This window comes from Marmota flaviventris, chromosome 1 (assembly GCF_047511675.1).
Source record: "Marmota flaviventris isolate mMarFla1 chromosome 1, mMarFla1.hap1, whole genome shotgun sequence".
Lineage (NCBI taxonomy): Eukaryota > Metazoa > Chordata > Mammalia > Rodentia > Sciuridae > Marmota > Marmota flaviventris.
The window spans coordinates 36,413,684-36,440,527 of NC_092498.1; the positions used below are offsets into that span (position 1 = coordinate 36,413,684).

Below are 26,844 nucleotides of genomic sequence, written 5' to 3' on the forward strand. Positions count from 1 at the left end.
GAGGGGAGGGGAGGGGAGGGGAGGGGGGATAGTAGAGGATAGGAAAAGCAGCAGAACACAACAGACACTAGTATGGCAATATGTAAATCAATGGATGTGTAACTGATGTGATTCTGCAATCTGTATATGGGGTAAAAATGGGAGCTCATAACCCACTTGAATCAAAGTGTGAAATATGATATATCAAGAACTATTTAATGTTTTGAACAGCCAACAATAAAAAATTTTAAAAAAAAAGGAAAAAACTGGGATAGAGATTGCATTGATTCTGTAGCTTACTTTAAGGATTATTACCATCTTAACAGTATTATCTTCTGACCAATCCACAAATGGAATGTTTTCTCATTTACTTAGGTCTTCTTTAATTTCTTTCAGTAATCCTTTGTAGTTTTCAGAGTATAACTTATATACTTCTCCTTTTAAAATGTTTCCTAGTGGGGCTGAGATGATGGCTCAGCGGTAGAACACTTGCCTTGCATGTGCAAGGCCCTGGGTTCAATCCCCAACACCACATATAAATAAATAAAGTTATTAAAAAATGTTTCCTAGGTATATTTTATGCTATTGTAAATGAAATTATTAATTTGGGGGTTAATGTAACAATTATATTGTTATCTTAATTTTTGGATTGTACATTGCAGGTGTGTAGAAATACAGTCACATAGTACTTAACAGGAATGTGTTCAGAGAAATGCATTGTTAAGTGATTTCATGGGTGTACTTATACAAAGCTAGATGATATTACCTACACACCTATGCTATATGGTATATAACCTATTAGGCTATAAACCTGTTTAGCACATTACTGCACTGAATACTGTTGACAACTGTAACACAATGATAAATTTTATATATCTAAACATATCTAAGCATAGAAAAGATAGAGTGAAAATGGCATAAAATATAAAAATAGATGTTACAGGCCACCTATTATGAATAGAACTTGCAGGACTGGATGTTGCTCTGAGTGAGTCAGTCAGTGAGTGGAGAGTGGATGTGAAGTCTGGGACATCACTATGTACTGCTGTAGATTTTATGAACTTTGTGCATTTAAGCTACACTGATTATAAAAATATTTTTCTTCAGTAATAAATTAACCTTAGCTTACTGTAACTTTTTACTTTATAAATTTAAATATCTTTAGCTTTTTTACTCTTTTGTAATAGCATTAATCTTAAAACATACATTGTATGGCTGTACCAAACTATTTTCTTTCTTTGTGTCCTTATTCTATAAGCTTTTTTCTCTTTTTAAAATTCAATTTTTTTTTACTTTTAAATTTTTTATTAAAAACTAAGACATAAACACACACATTAGCTTAGGCCTATACAGGGAAAGATTAATATCATGTCTTCAGCTTCACATCTTGTACCACTGGAAGGTCTTTAGAGGCAATAATACACATGGAGCTCTCACCTCCTATAATAACAATGCTGCCTTCTGGAATTCCTTCTGAGGGACCTACCTGCGCTGTTTTACAGTAATATTTTGAGGGATATACGTGTATATATATATATATATGTACCTACATATACATATATGTCATATACATGTGTGTGTGTACACACATATATCACTGAAATAATGACTTAAAAGTATAGTATAGTAAATATATACAACAGTAATATGGTCATTTATCATTATCAAGTATTATATATTGTTTAGAGCTGTGCTGTACTTTATATAGCTGGTAGCATGAGAGATTGGTTTATACCATCATTACCACGAGTACATGAGCTACAATGGCAACAATAACTAGGCTATAACAATTTTTCAGCTCCAATATAATTTTATGTGACCAATATGTTATGTGCATAACATCATTGGCCAAAAAATTGTAAGTCAGTGCATAACTATACAACTTATTTTTTTGACTTTTGATTTTGTATCCTGCAATCTTGCTGAACTTATTAGTTCTAATAGTATTTTACTGGATTCCTGCAGATTCTATATAGAAAATCACATCATCTATGTATAGAGTTTAACTGCTTTCTTTCCCCAGGTTGGATGCCTTTTATTTTATTTTTTTTACCTAATTGTCCTTTTTAGAACCTCTAGTACAATGTTGAATAAAAGTAACAAGGGATAGCCTTTTCTTTTCCTGATCTTAGGGAGAAAGTTTCTAGTCTTTTTCCATTAAGTTTGTTGTTAGCTTGGATTTTGCATAGATGAACTTGATCAAAATGAAGTAATTCCCTTCATTCAATTCCTAGTTTCTTGAGTGTTTTTTTTTAAATCATAAAATGGTATTGGATTTTTTCACTTTTTTTCCCCTGAGCCTATTAAGAAACCATGTAAGGTGATCATATAGCTTTTATTTTATTTTCTTACTGATGTGGTATAGTATACTGATTTATGCCTATACTTACATAAACCCTATTAGAAGATAGTAAAAAGTTCATTGTACCAAAAAAAAACCAACAAAGAAGTATATATTTTACATATATTGTCCATACAGGTCTCTTTTTGAAAACGAATTAATTTGGGGGTAGTAAAAGGAATACTGAAGGAATAATACCACTGGATTACATTTTTGCACAAGTGAAGATTTTTTGTTTGTTTTCCTTTCAATGATTGTTTACTCAGAATTGTAAGATGGTTTTTAAACATGGGATTTACTTTACTTTTTCTAGTTTGTGATCCCTGCTATTTTTTAATAACTATTTAAGCAATCACCATGAAATTTCTATTTTGAACTGTATCACTTTAATCAATTTTTGTTTAGGTTTTAGTTCAAAGCAATTAAATAAATAGGAAGTAAAATACACTCTTGGGCCTTTAAATAATCAACTGTACTCTGAGCATGAAAGCACCTCTTGTATTTGTGCTACTTTGGGCATAAATAGTAATGATGTACTTCCCCTTTTTATTCCTACATTTAAGGGTCCACCCAGAAGTTTTCAACTATATTGAGTTCCGGAAATGTTCTCATTCTCTTTTCTAGCCTCTGATATAATCTCTTAGCATAGCTGGTTCAAGAATCATGTTAAGCAGGCCCAGATCTTGTGTTTGAGCCCATGAAAGGCAAGGTATCTTTTTGTTTTCTGATAACAGATTGCAGCCCCAGTTCCAGCCATCTGGTACCTTCTTGCCATTGCTCCCCAAGTGCTATGGGCTAGAGAATGTGGGCAGTATAATGCAGTCAGTGCCTTTTACTGGATAATTGACCACAGAGGGCCTGTCTCAGGAAGAGTCATCATTGTGAACAAAGAGCAGTGTGTTTACTTTAAGTTTTTAAATTTAACTGGAATATATTTGGTAAAGGTGAAACAGTTATTTTTAAAATATATTATTCAGGGATCACAACAGTGCTTTCAGAGATTAAAATAGTCTAAACAGTATGTAATTTCAGGGTTTCTAAGATCCGCATAGAATTAGCATATCCTGCTAGATTTAAAAATGACACATAATACAGCACCCAATTTATTTTCCCCAACAAAATTGGTTTCTTCTATATTTCATATACTTTGTTTGTTTTGTACTAGGAGAAGGAGAAGAAGTATTTTATGAACTCCCTCTAAAGGAAAAGGGTTTTTTTGGTCTTTAGCAACAGTTGCACTGCATTTTAAAAGGCATGAAGTGAACTTTCCTTTGAGTATGTCAGATTTGGGAAGCATGAAAGAATAATAGTTAATTTTAAGAATCCAGAGTTAGACTGTGTAACTTCTTTGCACTTCAGCATTCCCCATCTGTTAAAATGGAGATTTAAATAGTACTTACCTCATAAAGGAAAAATTAAATGAAATAACACAAATGAAGAACTTTGAACAGTGACTAGCAAGTAAATGCTTGTTTAGTGTGAAGTGGTACCTGTCGTAGTTGAAATAGGCACACTTGGGCTGGGGCTGTAGCTCAGTGGCAGAGTGCTTGCCTAGCATGGGTGAGGCACTGGGTTCAATCCTTGGTACCACATACAAAATTAAGCTTATGAAATAAAGGCATGCTGTCCATCTACAACTACAAATAAAATAAAATAAAAAAAGAAATAGGCACACTATTAGAACCTTACAGGTACTCAGAGTAAAGTTAATAGAACTAAAATCAGTGGTATGTATACAGGGCTCTTCTTCTAAATCATCTAATTTCCAGCTTCAAGGGCGGATAAATTATTCAATGTCTTCAGAGAACGCCCATCCAAAACTCACCTGTAGAGAAAGCAGGGAGGGAAGAACAGAATCTCTGTTGAGTTCTAAGTGTAGTTTCTGTACATTTCAGAACACTTGAAAATTATAGGTTAGGCTACTTTGACAATTAAAGCCACAGCATTTATTTCCAGGAGCCTGATGGAAAGTCTGTAGTAGGTTCTGAAATCAACTACCTAGAAACTTTGGTGAAATATCAGACCTTTGAAAACTACTGCTCAGATTACCAAGAACCACCACATAAACATCTGGATCCTAGAGAGATGTGCCATATTGTTTCTTGCTCCCACCTATCTTGAAGCTTCCCTGCTCCCTGGCTCAGCTCTCATGAAAATCAAGCTGACTTGTGGTGGAAAAGAACTAAGTGGCTTTTCCCCATCACATCTCATCTTCAATTTCTGTTAGCCAGCAGATAGATTATGCCAATACTTTCTTTCACTTCTGGTAGCCAGTCATTTTCTACCTCCAACAAATTGCTTTCTTTTATATGCATGCATCTTTCTTAATCTTCTTTCCTCTCTAAACTTTGCCACCAACATTAGCAAAATCTGCTTTTATCACCTTGATATTTATGGGAATAAAAATTTTAAAAACCGTCGTACAATTCTCCAGATTTCCTAGAACTACTTCTCATGGAAATACTCCCTCCTCAATGAAATGAGGTCAACGATCTTGAAAGTGCTCCTGAAATCCTTTTAGATTCTTTGTCAAAGTTCAGCTCCTCTAAATTAAATTAACTTTTTTTCAAGCACTGGCATTCAAGATAATTATAATATTTTTTAGTTTAACTTATAGATATTGTTATTATGCTTATGATACTAATGTTTCTACATCTTTTTATTGCACATATATATTATCTCATCTTATTGTGAACTCATTAGCCTGAGAATATACTTTCTTTGTTCTTGTTGTTAAACCATAACTTGTGTGAATGAAGATAAGTATATTTCCTACTTATTTCTTATCATAATCAATAGCAGTGTGAAATTAGGTATTCTTTCATTGTAGGAATCCTTTTCATAATGTTTATAGTATAATTCTGAGTTATGATCATCTCAAGATGTATTCCCCCCAGTCATTAATTTCTTTGTATAGTTATTATTTCTATTTATATAAGAGCTATTTCTGTAAAAAGTGTACTAATACAGCAGATTTGGAGTCCAATTCTATTTAGAACCATGGTGCTTTGCAGCTAGACATCTGATCCAATTATCTCAAGTTTCAGAGGAGTAATTGAAACCCAGAAAGGTTAAATGATTTGCTTAAAGTCATATGGTTTAGGTAGAAGCAGGAGTCACTGGGACTTAGGTATAGTTCTCTTTCTAAGTCTGATGTACAACCTGAAATCTGCAAACAATTTGATGTACAAATAACAGTATATATTCTGATAATTACCTTCTTCTACCTAAAGAGAGAGAGAGAGAGAGAGAGAGAGAGAGAGAGAGAGAGAGAATCCTGAAAAAGCATGACCCTAAGAGTCCATTGTACATTACCCAACTTTTCAGTTGTTGATATGAAAGCATTTTTCCACTACACTGTGTATTTTGCTTTGAGAAATTCCAGTCATTTACGTTAAATTTGTTACTCTGTTGAAGCATTGTAATTTTAAAATTTTACTAATATGTGTGACCTTTCAAATTTTCTCGTGATTTTTTGGAAACCATCATGGCCCATTTTTATCACTGCTTAGCCTTATTTATACTGTTTTGTTGGGCAGACTTTTCCCAAGAGCAGGTAATGACATCTTGTACCCTTATAATGACATACAACAATTCTGGAGTAGAGTGCCAGTGAGTCAACGGTCTTAGTGATTACAAGCTATTGCAAACATGATTGAAATTTGATTAAACTCAGATTTTAATTCATAAAATAATAAGTTGACACAATTTACTTTAATTACATTTTTTCAGGCCCAGCAAATTTTGTATTATAAAAGTCTAAAAACAGGGGCTGGGGTTGTGGCTCAGTGGTAGAGCGTTTGCCTAGACATGTGAGGCAGTGGGTTCGATCCTCAATGCCACATAAAAATAAACAAATAAAATAAAGGTATTGTGCCCAACTATAACTAAAAAATATTTTTAAACAAGTCTAAAGACAAATTTACTAAATGAATTTATAGTTCAAAGTAAGCAGGAATCATGGTTTGTATTTCCCTAACTTCAGGATATCGCTAGCTGCCCTTCACATAGTAAATACTCAGTATTACTTTATTTATTGAATTCTGATAATTCTGTTAGAATTGTTTCCTAGCTTTTCCACCTAGTTGATTATACTCTAGCCAAAAAATCTTTGGTCCTACACATCAAAAGGTAGGAAAAAACCAAATGTCCATCTAGCAAATAAATGAATAAACTGTTATATAAGCATACAATGGAATATTATTCAGATTTAAAAAGGAATAAAATTTAGATATATGCTACAACATGTATGGATCTTGAAAATAGATACTAGTGAAATAAGCCAGACACATAATGCCAGATAATATATGATTTCATTTATATAAGATACCAGAATGGGTAAATGCATAGAAACAAAAAACATAATAAAAGTTACCAGGGCCTCAGGAAAAGGAAGAATAGGAAGCTTTTATTTAAAGGGTACAGAGTTTCTGTTTGGAATGATGAAAAAGTTCTGGAGATGAAGGGTGGCGATGATTACATCATTATGTATGTACTCATGCCACTGGATTATACACTTTAAGATGGTTAAGATGGTAATTTTGTGTTATGTATACTTACCATAGGAAAAAAAGTACCATCCTGAGTTCACCTTGAAATGAAATAATAATACATTCTTTTGGATTCTGAGTTTGCACCAAAAAGGGACCCTGCTTCCTGCCATTCTGAATGGCTCCTTCATTCTCATGCTGGGGTGGAAAAAACACAGCTGTATTTACTTTTCCAATCCCATCTTCTATTTTGAAATACAACCTTTTTGCAAATGAGAGCCAAGGTCAAGTGACACAACTTTCTGCTCACCTCTTCAGTTTGCCAAACATTGTTTTTCTAGTAGAGTTCTGGGTTAGGTGCAGCAAGTGTGAGTAATACTATCACTCCTGTGAACTCTGAGTGGAATTTAATAAGCCTACCTTCATGATTTCCATTCTCAATTTGATATGACATATTTCCTTTCACTTTCATCAATATATGGAAATTCAGTTACATATTCACTGAATATGTAACACATAATACATGTCCAGGTGTGTAGACCATTCCACATGTTAAATTCAAATTACAAAGAAAATAAGGCTTTTCCTGTCTAGTGTTTCTCTTTTTTTCTGAAGAATTTAATTGCTTTCTGAGATTAGAGAGATGTTTATGTGCAGAGTAAATGAGATCTTACTGATAATTGTCTTTGGATTTGCGCTATGGACATGAAAACGTTAAGTACATAGTAAGAATTTGTGTTTTTATATAATAATGTTAGAAATAATGGCAAGGCATAAAATTTTCAATATAAATTAAGGGCAATAAAATGGATTAACTTTTTGTCCTAAAACAAAGGCCATAGTATGAAATAATTACATTCATTATTCTTTTTCATAATATTTAAATGTTTCTAAAAATATATATCAGGATATAAGAATTTTAAATGATCATTTTATCAGAATGCACACCAAAAAACACAATATGTGACTATTATTTAAGATTTTAGGATTTTTATATTTCTGACTATTATTTTTCTATTTAGTCAAAATTATATAAGTAATATCTAATTATATAAAAGCATCAGTACAATGTAAATATTTATATTTTGAGCTTTAAAAATAGAATGTATCCATTTTCTCTCTGTTGTATATGCAGACAGTTGAAGTACTTTATTGTTTTACAAAGTGAAAATCATTCATTTGAGTGAAATTAATACTCAGCATGCTGTAGAGATATGCAGATCATTTTTCATTGTTTTCCTTTGAAATTATCTGGAAAAAATATAATCTTGTTTAATTATGTTTGGAAGAATTTGAATAGATGTTTAAAATGAAAAAGGCTATATAAATGGGAAGTTTAGAAGAATCCAGTGTGACTAATAAGCGATATCAAATTCTTCAGAGTTATGGTGTACATAATATGCTCGAAGAATTTGTGCACAAAAGCCTAAGCTGTTTTATAAAGTTGGCTGTGATCAGATACTGTAGTTTTCTAAACATGGCTACATATTGAGGCGAGCTTGGTTGATTTAACCTAGTAATAAGATGCTTAGTTGAACTGTTTCTTTAAACTCTTTTCTGTAGTGAGTGGCAGGCACAGTCTGTGTTTTGGGACTTTCAGCCTCCACCCCAGGTGATACTCCTCCATTGAGAAATGACTGAACTTAAGTCCTTTAAATAAAAAAAAAAATTAAAACAGGCAATCTTTGAAGCATTTTTCCTTGATAACAGCCTTTACCTGAAGGCTTTCACTACTTAAGCTGTGAGACTTATAAAGAAAATTATACACAATTCCAGGTAAACATCAGTAAAGCATTTTTGTGTGAAAATATATTAAGACGCATAAAATTTACAATACAGAAAATATTGGAAAATCATTAAGTTTGGAGTGAGGTTGAAGGTAGGAAAGGATCAATTCCATGTTTCAAACATATTGAGTTTAAGATGGTTGATGGAATATCGAAAAGGAAGTGTATAGTAAGAGTTGAGCATACAGGTCTGGAGCTCTAGATAGAAATCTGGGTTCAAATGCACAAATCTACATACATTACGTTATCTACCTACTGGGGAGTAGAGGAGTAGGGCAGTAGATACCTGAGATAGTTCATCCAGAAAAAATGGGTTTCAAGTAAGTGGCACAGAAGTCAAGAAATAAAAACTCAGGGAGTCACTAACCTTAAGTACAACAAAGAGGTCATGTTAAGATTAGTACTTTGACATCTTCTAAATTTAGCAAGACAGCAATTATCAGCATCTTTTGTGAAGCAGAGTCAGTAGAGAGTCAGAGAAAGCAGATTGCAGCCAGTGAGTAGTGAATAGCAAGTGTCAACAACTATCTCAGCCTGCACGTGGGAAAAGCAGAAAGGTGGTGTGTGTGTTAAGTAGATGATACACTAATGGGCAATATAGACTTGAATTTTTTTAAATGGTTAATTGCTTATAGGAAAAATGAACAATGAGGAGACACAACCCAGTTGATGAAGCCAGCAGGGAAGAGTGAGGACAGAATGCATCTGCAGCACCAGTGATGAATTAGCTGTGGGTAGGAGGGTGGGTATGAACGCAACCACATTTTGATGTAGAACAGAGACAGAGGATTCTTACCAGACAGTTTCTATTTTGTCAGAGGACTAGAAGGCTGGCCCTGCTGCCCACAGTGAGGAGAAAGGTGGTGGAGGGCTAGAGAAGAGAAGAGGAAGGTGAGGTATGTGCTATAAAGCACAAGGGGAAAAGCCGACTGGGGGCATAGGAGATGTCTGAACAGCTTAAGGTTGGAGAACATGAATTTCTACAAACTAACTTTAAAAGCTTTGTTTGTTTGTTGTTTGTTTTTAATCACTGTGTCAGGCTTTTGCACTTGTAAGTGCAAACCAGTACTAAACCAGCATCCCACACTGAACAGTTTCTTGCCTGATTTCTTTCCTAAAATGCTTCTCTTTCCCCATTTCACTGCACCCCCACTCTAGCTGGCTAGTACAGAAGGTTTTCCGGCTTCAGACCAGCCACTTTTCTAAGAATATATGGAACAGATTACAGAAGCAAGTGACAGCCTGCTTACTTCCCCTTCTTCACTTATATACATTCAGCTGGAGTTCTGAAAAGAGGAATTCAGGAGAATTTTTATTTTTTTCTTTTTTAAAAGGAAGATGGGAGAAAGCAGGAAGTGCAAGAAGGTGGAAGTAGCAAAGGAAAAAGAAAGAAAAGGAAATAAATACTTAAAAAAAAAAAAAGTTGAACCAGATTGTGAACTGAAATGATGTCAGAGACTGGAAAAGGAAAGGGAGTAAAGAAAATATCTTCTTTCCAGCATCACTAGTTTAGGAACCCTCACTCTGTGGAGAATCAACACCCAGGCCATATGGAAGACAAGGTCTTCTGAGAATTCATTTTATCCCACCTAGTTTTTCCATAATAGCAGCAAAGTGTTCTGAGCTCTTGTTTGCTTCTTTGGCCTAACCCCTTGATTTTAAAATCAAGTCTTGACTCGGTGGTATAGCTTGGTGGTAGAGTATGTGTTAGTAAGCACATCCTTGGGTTTGATTCCCAGTACCAAGTATAAAACAAAAAAGAAAAACCAAGTCTGAGTACCTAGAGTATCTGAGAAATAAGAGGACTAGATTCAGTTAAATTTTTAATATATTTAATGAGTGCTTACTATGTGCAGATACTGTTCAGGTACAGGGAATTTGGAAAAAAAAACAGGAAACAGTCTCTTCCTCTGAAATATAAATTCATCCCAAGTAAAAGGAAACTGTTGCTTAAGGACTTACAGATGCAAGAGATCAATCCTCTGACTTTTAACAGCTAGCCAGATATTTATTAGCAACCAGCTTTTTAGAAAAATAAAAAGCTTGAGTACTCCCTTAACTGTGTCATAGCTTGTATCACCTTCTTCTAACTTCTGTCCCCTTATGCTTCTAACACAGATTTGACTCTCCACATTGCCCCACCATTGAGAATCTGATGTAATGCAAGCAGATACCAGCTGAAGGCAGAATAGAATGGATAGTTATCTGGGGAGATAAAGTGACAGTGTTGCTGGTTCTGGGTATTGTTCAAAGAAGCATGTCTTTTATTTATAGACATTAGAATTTAAAGGTAGAGAAAGCCAGAACTTGGTATTATCTTTTCTTTGTATAACTCACTTCCTAGAAATATACTTGATACACCCTACCTTCTTTACATGTAAATTGAGTGTTGGTGGGTGTTTTATACTTTGTTTCCTAGGAGTTTAATAGGCCCTTTTGCTATTTTAGTGAAGGGTGGTTTCTAAATTTTAATGCATCAATATTTTGTTCTTATAGACATTATCTGAGAAATGGACTGCAGAAGAAAGCAGGAACCTTTAAGAGATGCCAGATATGGGTGGTTTTATATTACTTAAGTCTTCATAATTTAGTTGGGCATGGCTAAATAGATGAGGACTCCAGTTGTTACCAAGTTTGCAAATTTGGCATCTCCTAATAGATTTCATTGTGGTTACAGGGATTTTGTGCCAGGAAAAATATAGTTGTCTGTTCTTAAACCTGAATTTTCTTGCTTTCAAACACCTAGGAGTGAAGTTTACAAGGTTGCCACTAACCTTCTGTTGCTCTGGAGAAGTGACTTCATTTTTCTAAGTCTTTACTGAAAAGTGTTATATGCCTTGTATTCTTGGAGTATGTTTTTTTCCTAAGCTCTTAGAAAATTTTACAGATTGAAGCTCATGAATCTTTACAGCCCCTCTACAGGAAAGGAAAGAATAATGCCTGTAAACCTCTTTGAATTCTTTGAAAGAAAGACAACAGAATTTAAGGAACTAAAAATAAATTTGGCCAGTCTATTTTGTAACAGATTAATTGAAAACCAAAAGTCACTTTTACATAAACACATGAAAACATGCAATTGTAAACTATTTGTCGTAATGATATAGATCAGGAAATTTATCCTTAAAATTAAAAAAATATATATCTGACATACTCATATATACATACTCATATATAAACCATGTAAGGGCAAACACTAATCTGGAAAAAAAGTTTTAAAGCTAGATTATATGCAGGAACTTATACTCAGAACCATTATCATAGCAGCATTTCAGCGAACAAGATTAATCACAAAAATAACGATTATCCTTTATGAACATAATATTTGAAGTAATTTCCTAAAATTTGGCTATTAACCAGAAGGTTAATTGATTCTTTTCTTCTTGCTCCATTGTGGTTAACATACTAATTCTTCCTATTAAAGACCCATTTTATTATGCAAATGAAAAAATCACAAGATGTTGTGTCTAAGAGAGAGGGGGCTGCTTTTTGCAGGGGAACTGGTGCACCTGTTTCAGCCCTCAGCCCCCACCTCTGCTTCCACTGGCTGCCAAGCTGGTGACTTACTGATAAGTTTAGTGGGTGTGGAGTCCCTGAATTTTGACTCCCATTTTCTTTGTGACTTACTCTTGTTTAGCCTTATAATTTCTCCCTTTCCAGCTCTCAGCATGCCAACAGCAGCTGCATCATGGCACTCACCCTTCTGCCAAGAGGGCAGGCAGCTCCTTGGAGACTGTAATGTTGTACTCCAGCCAACCGTTAAGAGATAGATGCCGGAGTAATACATACAGCACAGCTGAAATTCAGATCATTCTAGGAGGCATTTGGTAGAACACTTTGTCCATTATATTTTTAAACTAAGTAAAATGTTTAAAACTTTTATTTTTTGAAACATTTTCAGACTCATACAAAGGTAGAATACTGTAGTGCATTCCCACACACCTTTATGTCTGCCTCTTCAATTATCAACTCAATTATCTTGTTTCACTGTCCATGGTATTTTTCCCATGGCTCTACCCAGACTGCTGGTAGATTCATTTTCAGGGATAAACTTATCTTAAATTACAGTTGCTTTTCTATCCCTTTTCAGTCTGTCTGTAAGACATTTGATTAGACTTTTCTTCCCAAAGGCAGTCTTTTTTTTTTTTCCTTCTAAATTAAGCCAGGATATGCTTCAATAGTATTTTTCATATTTTCTAATACTGTCCCATGAATTTTCAAGACTTTGTTCACTTGGTCAGTCTACCCACAATGTCCTGGAAATGTACTGGTTCTTGCTAATAGACCATTAAGGATCACTTGGATTTGATTCTCAGTATCGTTACCAACTACATATATAAACTGGGACAACTTCCACTTACCCTTTCTGTTCCTCAGTGTCCTCTTGTCTTAAACATGAGGCACATGCCACAGACTGTTAGAAGACCACCGAGCTATTAGAAGACTTCTGTGAGTGGATATATTTATAAAGCTAAGATAAAACCTGGCACAAAGTAAGTGTTCGGTACATATGCTAGTTGCCGTCTTCATCATAATTGCAATCATCATCATCATTATCACTACCACCATCACCACCTTTGGTCCCTCACTACTCATTTTACAGAATAGAGGGCCGAGGCTCTGATGTGTGAAGCATCCACCTTCTGGTCAGATGTAGTTTTATAAGTAGAACTTGACCAAGAAACCAGCCACATGTATCAAATCCTTTATTATACTAGATTGGTTTGCTATAGATTGTCTTCAAGGAATAATGCTCTGACCCATAAGAATGGTTTGGAAAGATTATTGATAAAAGCATGGACAAAAGGAATAAATATTGCTGCTGAAGAGTTAGGCTTTGAAGTTGTATGTTTAGAAAGCAGGGCCACAGGTAACATACCTTCTCCTTAGTTGTAAAGGTGAGATCAGGACGTGATTTGGCTAATGAAATTGAATAACATTGTGTACACAACCCAAAAAGAGAGAGAGAAAGAAAATTTGAGGACAGAATGAAACTAATAGATCTATGTAAGATTTGCTCTTGAGATCAACAGTAGGTAAAAAAATTGGGGGATGCGGTAGGGGAAAGGGAAAATTACTTGAACCACCAGTAAATGTCAAACACTAAAGGGATAAATGGATTCTAGACTTTGTCTAAAGCCAAATGGGATCTGACATTCCTAAAGTTTTTATTAATTCACTTTCTTTACCCTTGCTAAGCACTATTCTGCTTACTTAAAAACATTGCTTTATTTAATTCTCAGAACAATCATGTGAAATACATACTATTACTGATCTTATAATACAGCTAAAGAAACTGAGACACAGAGAAGTTAATAGCTTAAGGCAATTTGTTTATCACTAAACAGGAGATCTGGGATTTGTACCTTAGCAGTTGGGCTCTAGAATTTGTGCTCTTAATCCATTTTGCTGTGCTACTCCCAAGTAACCAAACCTCTGATGCATACATAATCTTGTGTTATTTTTGGCATACCCAATGTTGCTTCCTTTTCAGTTTTTCTATACAAACCACATAGTGAAGCCCTTTAAATAGTCTGGATGCTCATCACTCCTCACTGATACCTGTGCTCTTGGCTGACCCCAGGATGCTTAACATTGTAAGTCCTAGTTAGTTTCAGGAGACAGATCTGTACGTGGATCTTTAATAATAAACTTTGTCATAATAAGGTATGTTTACATTTGTTTTAGTTGTAGCCCTAAGAAAGTACACTGGTGTTATTTTCTTGTGAAATTTTAAGATGACTACTCTTAATAGGCATGTGTTGAATAACTTGTTTCATTTAAGGTCACTCACTAAATGATATTTGAGATATTTGAGGGGCCTGTTGTAGGTGTTGGGGATGCTTTGTGAAGAGAACAGTTCCTTCTCTACAAGTTTATTCTTTTTTTTTTTTTTTTTTTGCTGGGTATTGAACCCATGCACTTACACATACTAGGTAGGCAAGCACTCTATCAATGAACTACATCCCCAGCTCCACCCTTCTCTACAGATTCTTCATGTATTTTTCTTAATAGCTTCTTCTCATTAGCTTACAAGATGTCATGATGTCTCCCAACTTAGAAAAAAAAAGAAATCTTTTGCTTCCACCACACCCCTTTAAATACCAACCCATATATTTTTTCTCATTTACCGTTCCAATGCCTTGAAAAATTGTCTGTGTTCATGTTTATCTCCAGATCTCATCCAGCTCCAGATTCAAATCATATCCTTCTGCATACCAACAGCTCCATTTGATGTCAGTTAGGCACCTCAGACCTTCAGAATAGAACCTAGGTCTCCTGCCTGAGCCTGCTCCTTGGGTACTCTTTCTTATCCCTGTAAATAGTGACTGCATCCCTCTCATGGCTTAGGCCAAGAACTTTGGATTCATCCTTGCCCGTACTTTTTTTTTTTTTTTTTTTTGTACTAGGGATTGAACCCAGGGGTGTTCAACCATTGAGCCACATTCCCATCCCTTTTTTATTTTATTTTATTTTTTTTAATTTTGAGACAGGATCTCACCAAGTTGCTTAGAACGTCACTAAGTTGCTGAGGTTGGCCTCAAACTTGCAATCCTCCTGCCTCAGCTTCAGAGTCACTGGGATTATGGGTCTGTGCCAAGAGGCGCGGCTTGACTGCACTCTTGTTTCTATGCCCCACCATCCATTCCACTTGCGAATACTGTTGGTTTTACTCTCAAAGTCTATTCACAATTCAACCATTTCATCTCACCTTTGCTATTACAACCTTCTTGAATCTCACAGTCATCTCTGTTCTCAGCTATCTTTCAGCTTCCTTTACTGGCTACCCAACCCCATCCCCACTGTCTACTGTCAATGCTACAATCAGAGTGATTCTTTTAAGATATCAGTCAGAATATATGTCCTCTGCAACAATATGTTCTTCACTTTTTTTTTTATCCAACTTGCAATAATATGGATGAATCTCTTACATATAATACTGAAAACAACCCAAAACAAAAGAATTCGTACTGTACAATTACATTTATTTAAAATTCAAACACAGGTCAACCAGTCTTTGCTGTTATAAGTAAGGATGGTGACTAGAGGGCAGGGAGGTGACTGTGATGGAAAAAGAACCATCTTTGTTTTTTCTTGATCTTAGTGCTGGCTGCTCATGTGTGTTCAGTTTGTGAAAATTTAGCAAGCTATGCTCTTATAATGTGCCCTTTTCCATATGTATTTTATACTTCAGTAAAAAGTTTTACAAAAATGTCTCTTACAGAAAATTGTTCTCCTTTAGACTTAAAGAATTTATCAGAATTTATAGCCATTAGAATATAAGCTCTATAAAGGCAAGAGTTTTGTCTGCTTTCATTCACCGGACAAATATTTATTAAGGCCTAGACACTAAGTATTTGGGATAAAGCAATGAACATGAGAGGTAAAAACTCCTTCTGAGAAACAATAATCAGAATGAGTTATGTAGTATACAGCAAGGTATGAAGGGATATGGGGAAGCAGAAAGCAGGAGGGAAAGACAGTACAGAGTTGAGAAGGTGAAGTAATAGCCTACAGGGTTAAATATTGTGGTCAGGAAAAGCCTCTCTGAAGAAGTGGCATCCTGGACAAAACTTGGAAGGAGGTAAGGGAAGGAATCCCGTATTTCTGGGAGAACAACCACCTGGTCAGAGGGAATGGAAAGTAAAGGACCTGAGGTAGGAGCAGGCTGGTTGGAGTAAGGTCAGAGAAATACCTGGGGCCAGATTCAGAAGGCTTTGTAGGCCTCTGCAAAGACAAATTCATTCTATGTGAGATGAAGGTGTGGAAGTGGGAGGGAGTCTTTTTATTATTTTTTAAAATTGTTGATACACCTTTATTTTTTTAAATTTATTTATTTATATGTGGCGCTAAGAATCGAACTCAGTGCCTCACACATACCAGGCAAGTGTGCTACCACTGAGCCACAGCCACAGCCCCTTATTTTTATTTTTGCCTGAGCTAGTTTGAGTTAGATTTCAGCTGCTTATAGTGGCAGGTCATTCATTTTAGTTTCTGGAAATAGACTTTAATTATTGTTATCTGTTCTGCTATTGAGGGATATTTAGGTAGTTTCCAGTTTTGGGGTTTGTGATGTGGGCTGCCGTGAACATCTTAGTGCATGTCTTTTAGTAAACAAGTGTTTGCAAGAGATGTGTCAATTCTTATTTGATGACAATTGCAACATAACATGCTAATTCCAGTGGAAATCAGACAATCCATGTTCAGGACACACATTAAAGGTAATTAACATTAATTAATATATATTAATATAATAAAATATATTAGGATAAATCCGTAAAGTATGGAAGGTGGTAATATAAGACATACCAATTAGATTGCTCGCACTCAAGAACTGTAGAGACTAGTTGGAGATAAGCTCTGTGCATATGGAACCATAGTTAACAAGAATACTCTAGGAGGGCTGGGGTTGTGGCTCAGTGGTAGAGCACTTACCCACATGCATGAGGCACTGGGTTCGATCCTCAGCACCACATAAAAAAATTAAAATAAAGGTATTGTGTCCACCACAACTGAAAAAATGTGTGTGTGTGTGTGTGTGTGTATTTCTTTTTTAAAGAATACCTCTAGGAAACACCAAATAATATTGTTAGCAGTTTGTCCCATAAGCATTCTGAAGTGAGCAAGATTACTTTGGACTCTGGTATTATAAGAATTTTCAGGGAAGCTGGGCATGCAGCAGAGCCTGAAAGCATCAGGGAAAGAGTTGGGAAAGCAGAGAAGAATTTTGTAGACATTATCTGGGTTAGGGAAACAGCAAGAATGCCAGATAGTATTTAAGGGACTATAGATGGTCATTCTAAGAGTAGAGTTTAAGATTCATTTTAAAACCTAGCACAGACTTGGATTCAAGTAAAGTAAATAATTGCATTCAAATCTGGAAGTATTTATATATTACACATTTCTCAATCATTTTGATGTGTTGATGCCACATTTACCATTACTAAACCTTACAGTTCATATGGTCTAAATGTTTTAAATATATATGTATTTTTAGACTGGCAAAGAAAACTCATCCAGTGTGACTGTGGCAGGCCCTGAGACGGAAAATAAGGCAGGCCAAACTCTGGAGAGCAGCTCACTAATGGCGGAGCTCCTGAGCGACGTACCCTTCACCTTGGCCCCACATGTGCTGGCAGTGCAGGGCACCATCAGCGACCTTCCTGACCACTTACTCTCGTATGATGTCAGCGAAAACTTATCACGATTTTGGTATGATTTTACTCTTGAAAATTCAGTGCTATGTGATTCGTAATCTTCGTTTACATCTTAACAGCTTTAAAAATTTTTTGTATATTTAATCTATTTTATGTTTTTTGCCGTTGCACTCTTTGAAGGCCTTCAGAAAAGCAAGGATCGTAAACCAAATAAAATAGCATCATGTTCATTGTTTTATATATTAGAATAATGTACATTTGTATAAAAATTGAATTCCAGTTCTACTTACCTTCCCCCATGTCATAAATACAAAACTGAAGCTATCCATTTTATAAAAGATTGCTTCAGTTGGCGTTTCAAAATACAACACTGTGAAAAAGAACTCGGGCATTTTTCTTGGTTACCACAACTCTGTAGTCTGAGTTGAAGAGAGAGTGTGAAGTCTCTTTGGTTCAGAAGAAGCTTGAGTTCATATTATTCGCTTCTTCTTCCACAGTGTTTATGAATGAATTCTGGGAGGGGAAAAAAGTTTGTTGTTAATTTCTTCATTCTTGGTTTAGACAAACTGATGTGGGAATGTAAAAGTGATCATTTGCTGAATCAAGAAAATGCTCTACCTTGAGTGGTACACTTCAGCTTTCTTAGACCTGCAACAGTCCTTTCTACCCCGAATGATTTCTTTGTTCTCAGCCTTTTCTGCTCTTCCATGTGTGCTATCCAGCCAAAAGAACTTTTCCTGCTTCTGCCTCAGTTGGAATTTGCTCTCTTACACATATGTTCCCTATGAAGAGATCCACATTTCCTTTTCAACATCTCTGCCTCCTGAAGAACATCTCATGATGGTATTTAATATTGCTGATAACTTGCTTATTTAGAAATTTGTTGGCCATGATACAGATGGAAATATTTTACTATTATAAATACTGAACTCAGTTCTTACACCTAGGTATGAATTTCAGTTCTTGGGTATCTGTCATTTATTCCAACTAAAACTGAAGAGAACTGCCATTTGTCGATAAAACATAAAGGGAAGAGGTTAATTTGATAGTGAATCTTCTATGCCATGGAAAATTTAGGTCACATTTATTTTTATTAGTAGCAATATGATTTATTAATTCTGTGCCAAACTATTAAATATATTTTTTCACAAAGATGGAGTGCTGTAGCAAAACTAAAGGTACATGAATTATTCAGATTTTAATGTGTTATGCATGTTTGTTTAATAAATGTGGCCTGGTCTTGATAAAATGCTATATTATTTAAAGAACATTTCTATTAACAAAAATGTGCTTCATTTGCAAATGTTACCATGTGAAGTTAATGATTAAATTAGATATTTACATAGCTTTATAAAACATCAGTCTAAGAGATATAACTTATTACTGACATAAATGTGAACATTTTGTAGCACTTTTTTTAAAGGCATATCCTTTTTAAATCTCCATGTTAATGTACTCTTAAAACTAAATGTAATCATGCAGTCAATTAGTCTAATATATGTGTTAACTCTTGTCTAAAATAATTATACATTTCACTTTATTTATGTCTACCATGTATGCTTTTAATTACTTTCACTTGTCTATGGAATTGTTATATTTAAATAAATGTGAATTAAAATAAATGAATATTTTGATTATTTTCAGATCCATAAAAATGGCTTTCTTTGCATTATTCATATCTGAGTGCAAGTTTCAGACTCTGTAGGAGGTAAAGACTTAAGTATATAGCTTGTGTAGTGCAGAGAAAAGTATGCAATTTCTTCGTATATATAAATTTCAAGGAATAACATTGAAAATGGTAAGAGCAAATGTTTTGGCTTAATAGGACTGAAGGGATTAGAAAGGAATGACATGCACATATCTAGATAGATCTCTATCACAAAATTTAGTAAGGATAAGTGTTAATGACCTAATTTTAATAAAAGTGATGTGAAAATAGCCATTTAAATTATTTTTCCTGTATATAAATCATTGTTACTATTTTAAAATAGAAGCATTAGAAATCAACAACCAACTCCATTTTTCCCAAGAGAAAATTGAATCCTAGAAAAGGTTAAATTACTTAAAATACATAGTTAGTGAAAAATAAATATTTACTTGAATAGTGTTAATCATAGTTTAAATTCTAAGCAAGCTGTATGATACGTAGGAAAGCATTCAAGCATTCAAGGCAGCCAGCATTTGTAATGACTCCCTCATTCACAAGCTGAAGGCTTTGAACCTGTGCCCTAATTTCTGGGGTCCCCAGTTCCCTTGCTCAGTAAATAGGCCCTGTCCCTGACTTGCAGGGTTGTGTTGGATAATAAATGGTGTATGTCAAATGCCTGGTAGCTAAACACCTGACACATTGTTGATGTTCTGTGAAAGGGACTTTTTAATTCTGATTTCTAAACACACACACACACACAGTAGTTCAATACAATGCAAAATATATAGTAACTAAACTGCTTAATGACTCATATAAAAAAAGTAACTACCTATCTGAATTGTAGATTCTCCTACCACAGTATTTTATTATGAAAAAATAGTCTTAAAGTATGTTAGTTGACTCTTTGCCTTGGCTACAAATTCTGTATTGAACACTTTTTTTTCCCTTATTGTCAAGGATCCTGGCCCTTTTCCTTAATATAAGTGACTATTGTAAATTACTATAGTTATAAAATATGTAAGTGATTTTACTGAGTTTTATTTTTAACCCTAATATGTATTCAGGAAGTTGCAAGTATTTTTTTTCCTGCTTTCTTTATTGGCATTTGCTGTCTGTCCTAAAAATAGAATTAGAGAAGCTAGTCTAGCTAGTTTATTATTTGGTTACTTAATTTTTGACTATCTCAACTTTAAAAATTGTATCAGTAAAATGTCAACATAAGAATAATTCTAGAGACCCACAAGTTTTTAAAAGTAAACATTCATTGACACCAACACTTTATCCTCCATCAATTAAAATGATAAATTGGAAATAGGATGAAAAGAGTGTTTTTCAGTGTTTCCCAGAATCTTCATTTCTTATCATTCTAAAGGATAGATGGGGAATAGTCAGTAAATAAATGCCATCTAGGGTCTGAAATGGTCGCACATCAGATTTCACCCCCTTATATCCCATGATAGCAATTGATCAGTAAGTGAATACTGCCCTTAGAAATCTAGCACAGAATATGTTACTTTCAGAGATTAATGCATTCCCTTATTAATGATGCCATTAATTACTGCTTATACAAAATTATGTGTATTCGATAGGTGAATAAAAGACGTAACATTTTTGAAAGCCAACAAGAAATAACAGGTTTGTGAATATACCTTCTGAGCATTTGTGGCATATTACTGAGGGAATGACCCAATTATTGGGAAATCTAAGTCTTTAAAAATAGGTCTCACTACATTGGCTTTAAAGATGAAATATTCTTATGTTTCAGGAAAATGAATCTTAATGCCATATGGTTTGGTGGATAGGTGTGTGTGTGTGTGAGAGAAAGACAGACATGTATTGATTAACAGGAGCTCTGTTACAATCAATATAGCAAAATATTAATCGTCTCTCTAAATTTTTAAATAAACATTTGAGAATAATTTCAGATTTACAGAAAAATTACAAAGATAGTGTTTCTCCTCTTTTTGACAGAACTAAGGAACCAATATTTGTATGCTACTGTCAGCCAAACTCTACTCTCTATTCAGATTTCATAGTGCCCCCCCCCAATATCCTTTGTCCCTCCTAGCATCCTATCCAGTATAACACATTACATTTAGTCATCCTATCTCCTAAGGCTCCTCTTGGTTTTAACATTTTCTCTCAGGCTTCTCTTATTGTTGATGACCTTGACAGTTTTGAGGAAAACTGGTCAAGTATTCAGTAGACTGTCCCTCTGGTTGAGTTTTTCTGATATTTTCATATGTTTAAACTAGGATTGTGAGGTTTTGGAGGAATATCATAAAGGTGAAGTGTAGTTTGGTGAGATCACACCATATCAAGAGTGCATACTATAAACATGATGGCTTACTGATGATGTTAACTTTGACCACTTGGCTGAGGTAGTGTTTTCCCACAATTACCATGAAGTTGTTCCCGTCCTCAAGTCCTTTTATACTCTACTCTTCGGAATTAAATCACAAAGCACAGCCCATACTCAAGGAATAAGGAAATATAAACTCCAGCTCCTTGAGGGGTGAGTATCATATAAAGTACTTGGAATTATTCTGCATGGAAGATTTTTCTAGTTTCCCCAAGTTATTTATCAGTTGCTTATCTGCATTAGTATGAACTTAATGCATATTATGTCTTTTTTTTCCAAATCTAAGTCTTGTCATGACCAAGAGACATACATACATTTTTATAAAAGTTAATAAAGGAAATTTGAAACATTTTACATGGCACATGAGTACCATCTGATGTTAGCTATATTTTGTAGTTTCCTCAGAATTCATCTTCCTTTAAATATCAGGTATATTTCTTGTCAACTTGTCTGTAACTATATGCACAGTCATAAGCTACATAACAACATTTCAGTCAATAATGGACTGCATATATGAGGGTGGACTCAGAGTATGATGGAGCTGAAACATTCCTATCACCTAGTATTTTTTCTGTACCTTTTGTTTGTTTAGATATGTCTAAACAACTGTTTACCCTTGTGTTACCTTTGCCATTAGTATTCAGTAGAGGAACATGCTATCCTGGTTTCTAGTCTCTGAGCAATAGGCTTTTATCATATAGCCTAGGTGTGTAATAGGCTATACCATCTAGGTTTCTATCAGTACACTATGATGTTCACACAACAACAAAATCAGCCGATGACTCATTTCTCAGATTGTATCTTGACTTATGACTGTATAGTAGATCTTCTCTAAAGGGCTGCAAATGTTATGTCATAAATGGAGCCCTTTTACCTATCTCTTTCCTAAGATGGTGCATCTTACACTAAATGTAATGACACTTCAGCAAGTGATGTAGAAATGAGATTATGCCCTAATCATTTTTTTTCCTTAAGAAACCAAGAAATCTCATGCCACAACTCTTTAAAAATAAATGTTATTTTTCTTTAATAATAGTAAAAATAATGTGTGGCTCCTTAGTTTTCTAAAGAAACATGGATTTCATCTTCAACTTTTAAGAAGTAGTTTTAAGAAGCAGTAAAAGGAAATTCGGTCTTCTTTCAGAGAGGATAGGTGCCCAAGAATGTTCCAATTCTGTTCCTGATTCTGGATATTGCCTTATCTAGAATCATCCCTCACTCATCTCAAGGACATATGTGGGTTATTATAGGCAGAGGAAAACACAAGCTGAAAAACATGGAGAACACCCAAAAGAGACAAAAGTTACAATTTATAGAGGCTTGGTAAATTAAGCATTATTTTCCTCTTAGTTTTGCTTCTTATTAATGAAAACTCACTGGGTGCTAAAATAGAAAAATTGATCTCATCCAGTTTCAACTGGGAAACAAAAAAATTGGTCAAAGCAAAAAGCATCTTAATTTGTCCTTGGAAGAAATCTGAATATAGATCTTTGTCAAGAGTTGACTCAGTTCCAGTTTTCACCCTTACTTTTAATGAAAGGTAAAGCAAAAGATAAGTGCCTCCAGAACAAGCCATTAGTTGGCTAACTCTGAACTAGCCCCAACAGACTTTGTTAGTTACTACCCAGGCCAGAAAAGTTGTCGGACAATAGACCATTTCAGAGGTCAGCTAAGGAGACAGGCTCCATCTGAGGACTGCTACCAGGGATAGACAATTCAGTGTCTGACATCTGGGTTCTGCAGCTGCCACGTCTGCCCCTTGTGTGGCCACAGGTGTTGGCTAGAACTCTGAGGCACATGGAGGAAGGAACGGGGTAATGTCAATTTCATTGTGTATATGCGTGTTTATGTGTATGGCTTTTCTTTTTGTTTTCAAAAGACATATAATTTATTTTGTTTAAACATTAATGTATTTCTACACAATACCTAGGAACATTTGGGAGGCTAGCAAACAAGAAGCTTTTGTTCAAGAACAAGGGCAAAAACAAACCTGAGCTCTGACACCTACCTACAGAGTACACTGCACACAATATGCTATGTGTGACATTGTTAGTGTAGTCACTTGAACAGGCCCTTCTGAGAACAAAAAAAAAAAATTTTAAATGGATGCCGAAAAACAAACAAGCGGTTAGTATAAAATAAAGCCTAAATATTCACTCTCTTCCTATAGTCTCCCCCTTCATCCCTGTTTTGGACCTTCGAGAGGATTTGTGTTTATCCATATATATTTTTGAGCCTGGAACAGACTGTATGTAGTCTTCTATCTCACACTATGCCAGCTGTAGCCATCAATTAACACAGCTTAAAACAGGAACGCTAAACTCTCCTCCTCGTGAGAAGCTTGGCTCCTGTTTGTGAGGAAAATCTGGAAGTTTCTCCCTCAAGTAGGTATTTGAGTTTCCTAACCTTAAAGATGTAGGCAGCAGAAGAGGAAATGAAAATGATAAAAAGAAGGGAATGACAATGGTAAGAGCCATAAAGAACCAATGGTAAGTGGGATTTTTTTTAAATAGATGTCACTACCTCTGTAATTACATATAGACTTCTTCCATCTCTTGACTAACCCATAGTCTGAAATCAGAAATTCAACCTAATGGAGGAAGGCATCTCTGTCTTTCATCTTCATTTGATTCTTCTCTAAAGAGAAACTTATAAGCCCTTTAGAATAATGCCTTCCCTGCTTTTAAAACTAATGTGTTTATTTTTCACTGTATCCTCCAAATATTCTGCCAGCCAAAAATCCTTTTGATAGGTTTCACTCTGTATTTTCTTATTACAAGGACATTAGGTAAACTAAGTAAACTTTTTCAAAGTACAATCTCCACCCCTCATTTTGTTTAAGAATCTCACCTCTCTCCTTGATGTTCTACTGGATTTGTATGTAGTGCATAATAAATCTTCAATCAGGATTTGTTGAATAAATGAGCTAATTAAATAAATCATTACATTTTCTCTAAATGAGAGTTCCCAAAAGCAAAGGCATGGCACTCCTAAACTTTAGTACCTTTTCTGGCCTCAGTTAGAGCTATGTTTGTGCAGCTGAAAATAATGCTAAGTTTACCATACCTCTACAAATTGTAACTTTTGTCTCTTTAGAGTATTCTCCATGTTTTTCAGGTTGTGTTTTTCTCTGCCCATAATGACCACATATGTCCTTGTGATGAGTGAGGGCTGATTCTAAACAATGCAGTATATTTTGGTGCTGCGGATTAACTCATTTGAGGTTTTATCTCACTGCCAAGTTTTCCTTGTATACTCTTAGTTATGTTTACATATATCCCTGTCCCAGAATTTATTAAACCTATCTGACCTGTCTTTGAAAGAAATGTTTTTCCTTCTCATATGTTTTTCTCCCAAACACATTCAGGTATTTTAAATGATTTGGTTTTGACATATTGTTCTAGGAACAGTAGTATACTTTTCTTCTAGTATTCTCCTATATCTCTGTCTTACATTTCCCACTCAACCAATTCTGTTCCTTTGTCTTATAAAGATCTTTCTCATCTAGCTCCAACTGTAAATTTATTTTTCTCGTTAGAGTCAAGCTTCTTAAGAGAGTGGTCCTTGGTTGTGTCTCTACTTCCTTACTTTTATTCACCACTCAAATTGCTTCTGCAATTTGATTTCTCAGCCCTGGTTAGAACTTTCACAACTGGTTCATTCCAGAACTTTAACAACCCACCAAATGCCCTTTCTCTATTTCTTTGAAGCAATTATCACTGTTGATTAATCCCATTTTCTTGAAATTGTCTTCAACTCTTGATTTCTATGACATTGCTTTCTGGTTTTTCCCTTCATTTTCATTCCATCTTAGACCTTGGAGGACTTCTTTTCCTTAGGGCACTATGAGAATCTTTGTTTTTCCCAGAATTCTACCTTTGCCTCTCTTTTCTACCCTGTCTTCTCCTTACATAAGCATCTCCGTGTTTATCTGTTTTGTTGGCATGTGAATCAATCTGTAGCCCAGAAAGCTCTCAAGTTCTATATCCATATACACAATTTGCTATTAAATACCTGTCTTAACTCTTATTCTCAAATTCTTTAACTGCTATTTTTCTTTGCTCCAAACTCTTTCTTATCTACCTTCTTCTGCTCCACTTTTCTTTGAGGAATTCCTTCTCCACTTTATATGGTCCTGATGAGAACTGTCATACTTGGTAAATTCCTATGTATCAGGATGAAAGATACAGCCTAGCTGGTTCAAACAGGATCCCTCCATCAACTAATACATATAGATATTTAAAAGAATACACCTCTTTTGCTGGGGACTGCTGATATGACACCCTTCCCTCCATGTTTCAAAGGATCAACCCGCATTTGAAGCCCTGGATTATGCAAACACAAAATCTAAGAATCTATTCATTCTTCCTTCTTATCTCCATTACTCAATGATAACATTTTATTACTGATGCACTACAAAGATCTGTCTCTCAAATGGGTATACTACAGACCCATTATCACTACTTTAGTCAAGGTCTTTATCATTTCTCCTAACCAATTTCCCTACATCCAGTTAAGCCTCCCTCTCATCCATCTTCCACATTAAAGCCAGATGAATTTTATTAAGAAATATAGATGAAATCCCTCAAAGGGTCTAGGATACCTCTAGAGAATTGAAGGGTCTTGTCTTAAGCAGAGGACTCCTCTGGCATTTCCATCCTCACATATTCTTTTTCATGCACTCTGTGTTCTTGCCAGATTGAGCAGTGCTGTGAACTATTTAATATACCATACCTTCTCTCACCCTATCCTTATATTCTATTCCCTTTGCCTGGGACGCCTTGGCCTTCTCTTCTTCACCTGGTTAAATGTTATTACAAGATTTTTTTCAGGTATTTCCTGCACTGGTGAAGCCTTCCCTTACTCCTAAACTGAGCAAGATGTCCTACAACTACCATGTGTTCTCTTCAAGGGCATGGACCCACTGGATTGTAATTGTTTTTACTTGGCTGCTTCATATCTCTGAATGGATCTTAATGTACACTTCTGTTTTTATCAGCTTTTTCACTGCTGTGACTAAAAGACTTGAGCAGAACAATTGTAGAAGAGGAAGAGTTTATTTGAGTGCTCACAGTTTCAGAG

General features: G+C 35.0%; 1 protein-coding gene across 2 annotated transcripts in view; it reads left to right on the forward strand.

Annotated features, from left to right (window-relative positions):
* Umad1 (UBAP1-MVB12-associated (UMA) domain containing 1) overlaps positions 1-19,348 on the forward strand; it is a 240,761-nt gene extending 221,413 nt beyond the window's left edge. For both annotated transcript variants that reach the window (XM_071612605.1, XM_027952798.2), the window contains exon 4: positions 17,593-19,348. In XM_071612605.1, coding sequence (XP_071468706.1) covers positions 17,593-17,850 — 258 coding nt within the window. In that variant the 3' untranslated portion in view covers positions 17,851-19,348. The remainder of the gene's footprint in view (positions 1-17,592) is intronic.
* Positions 19,349-26,844: the final 7,496 nt, after the last annotated feature.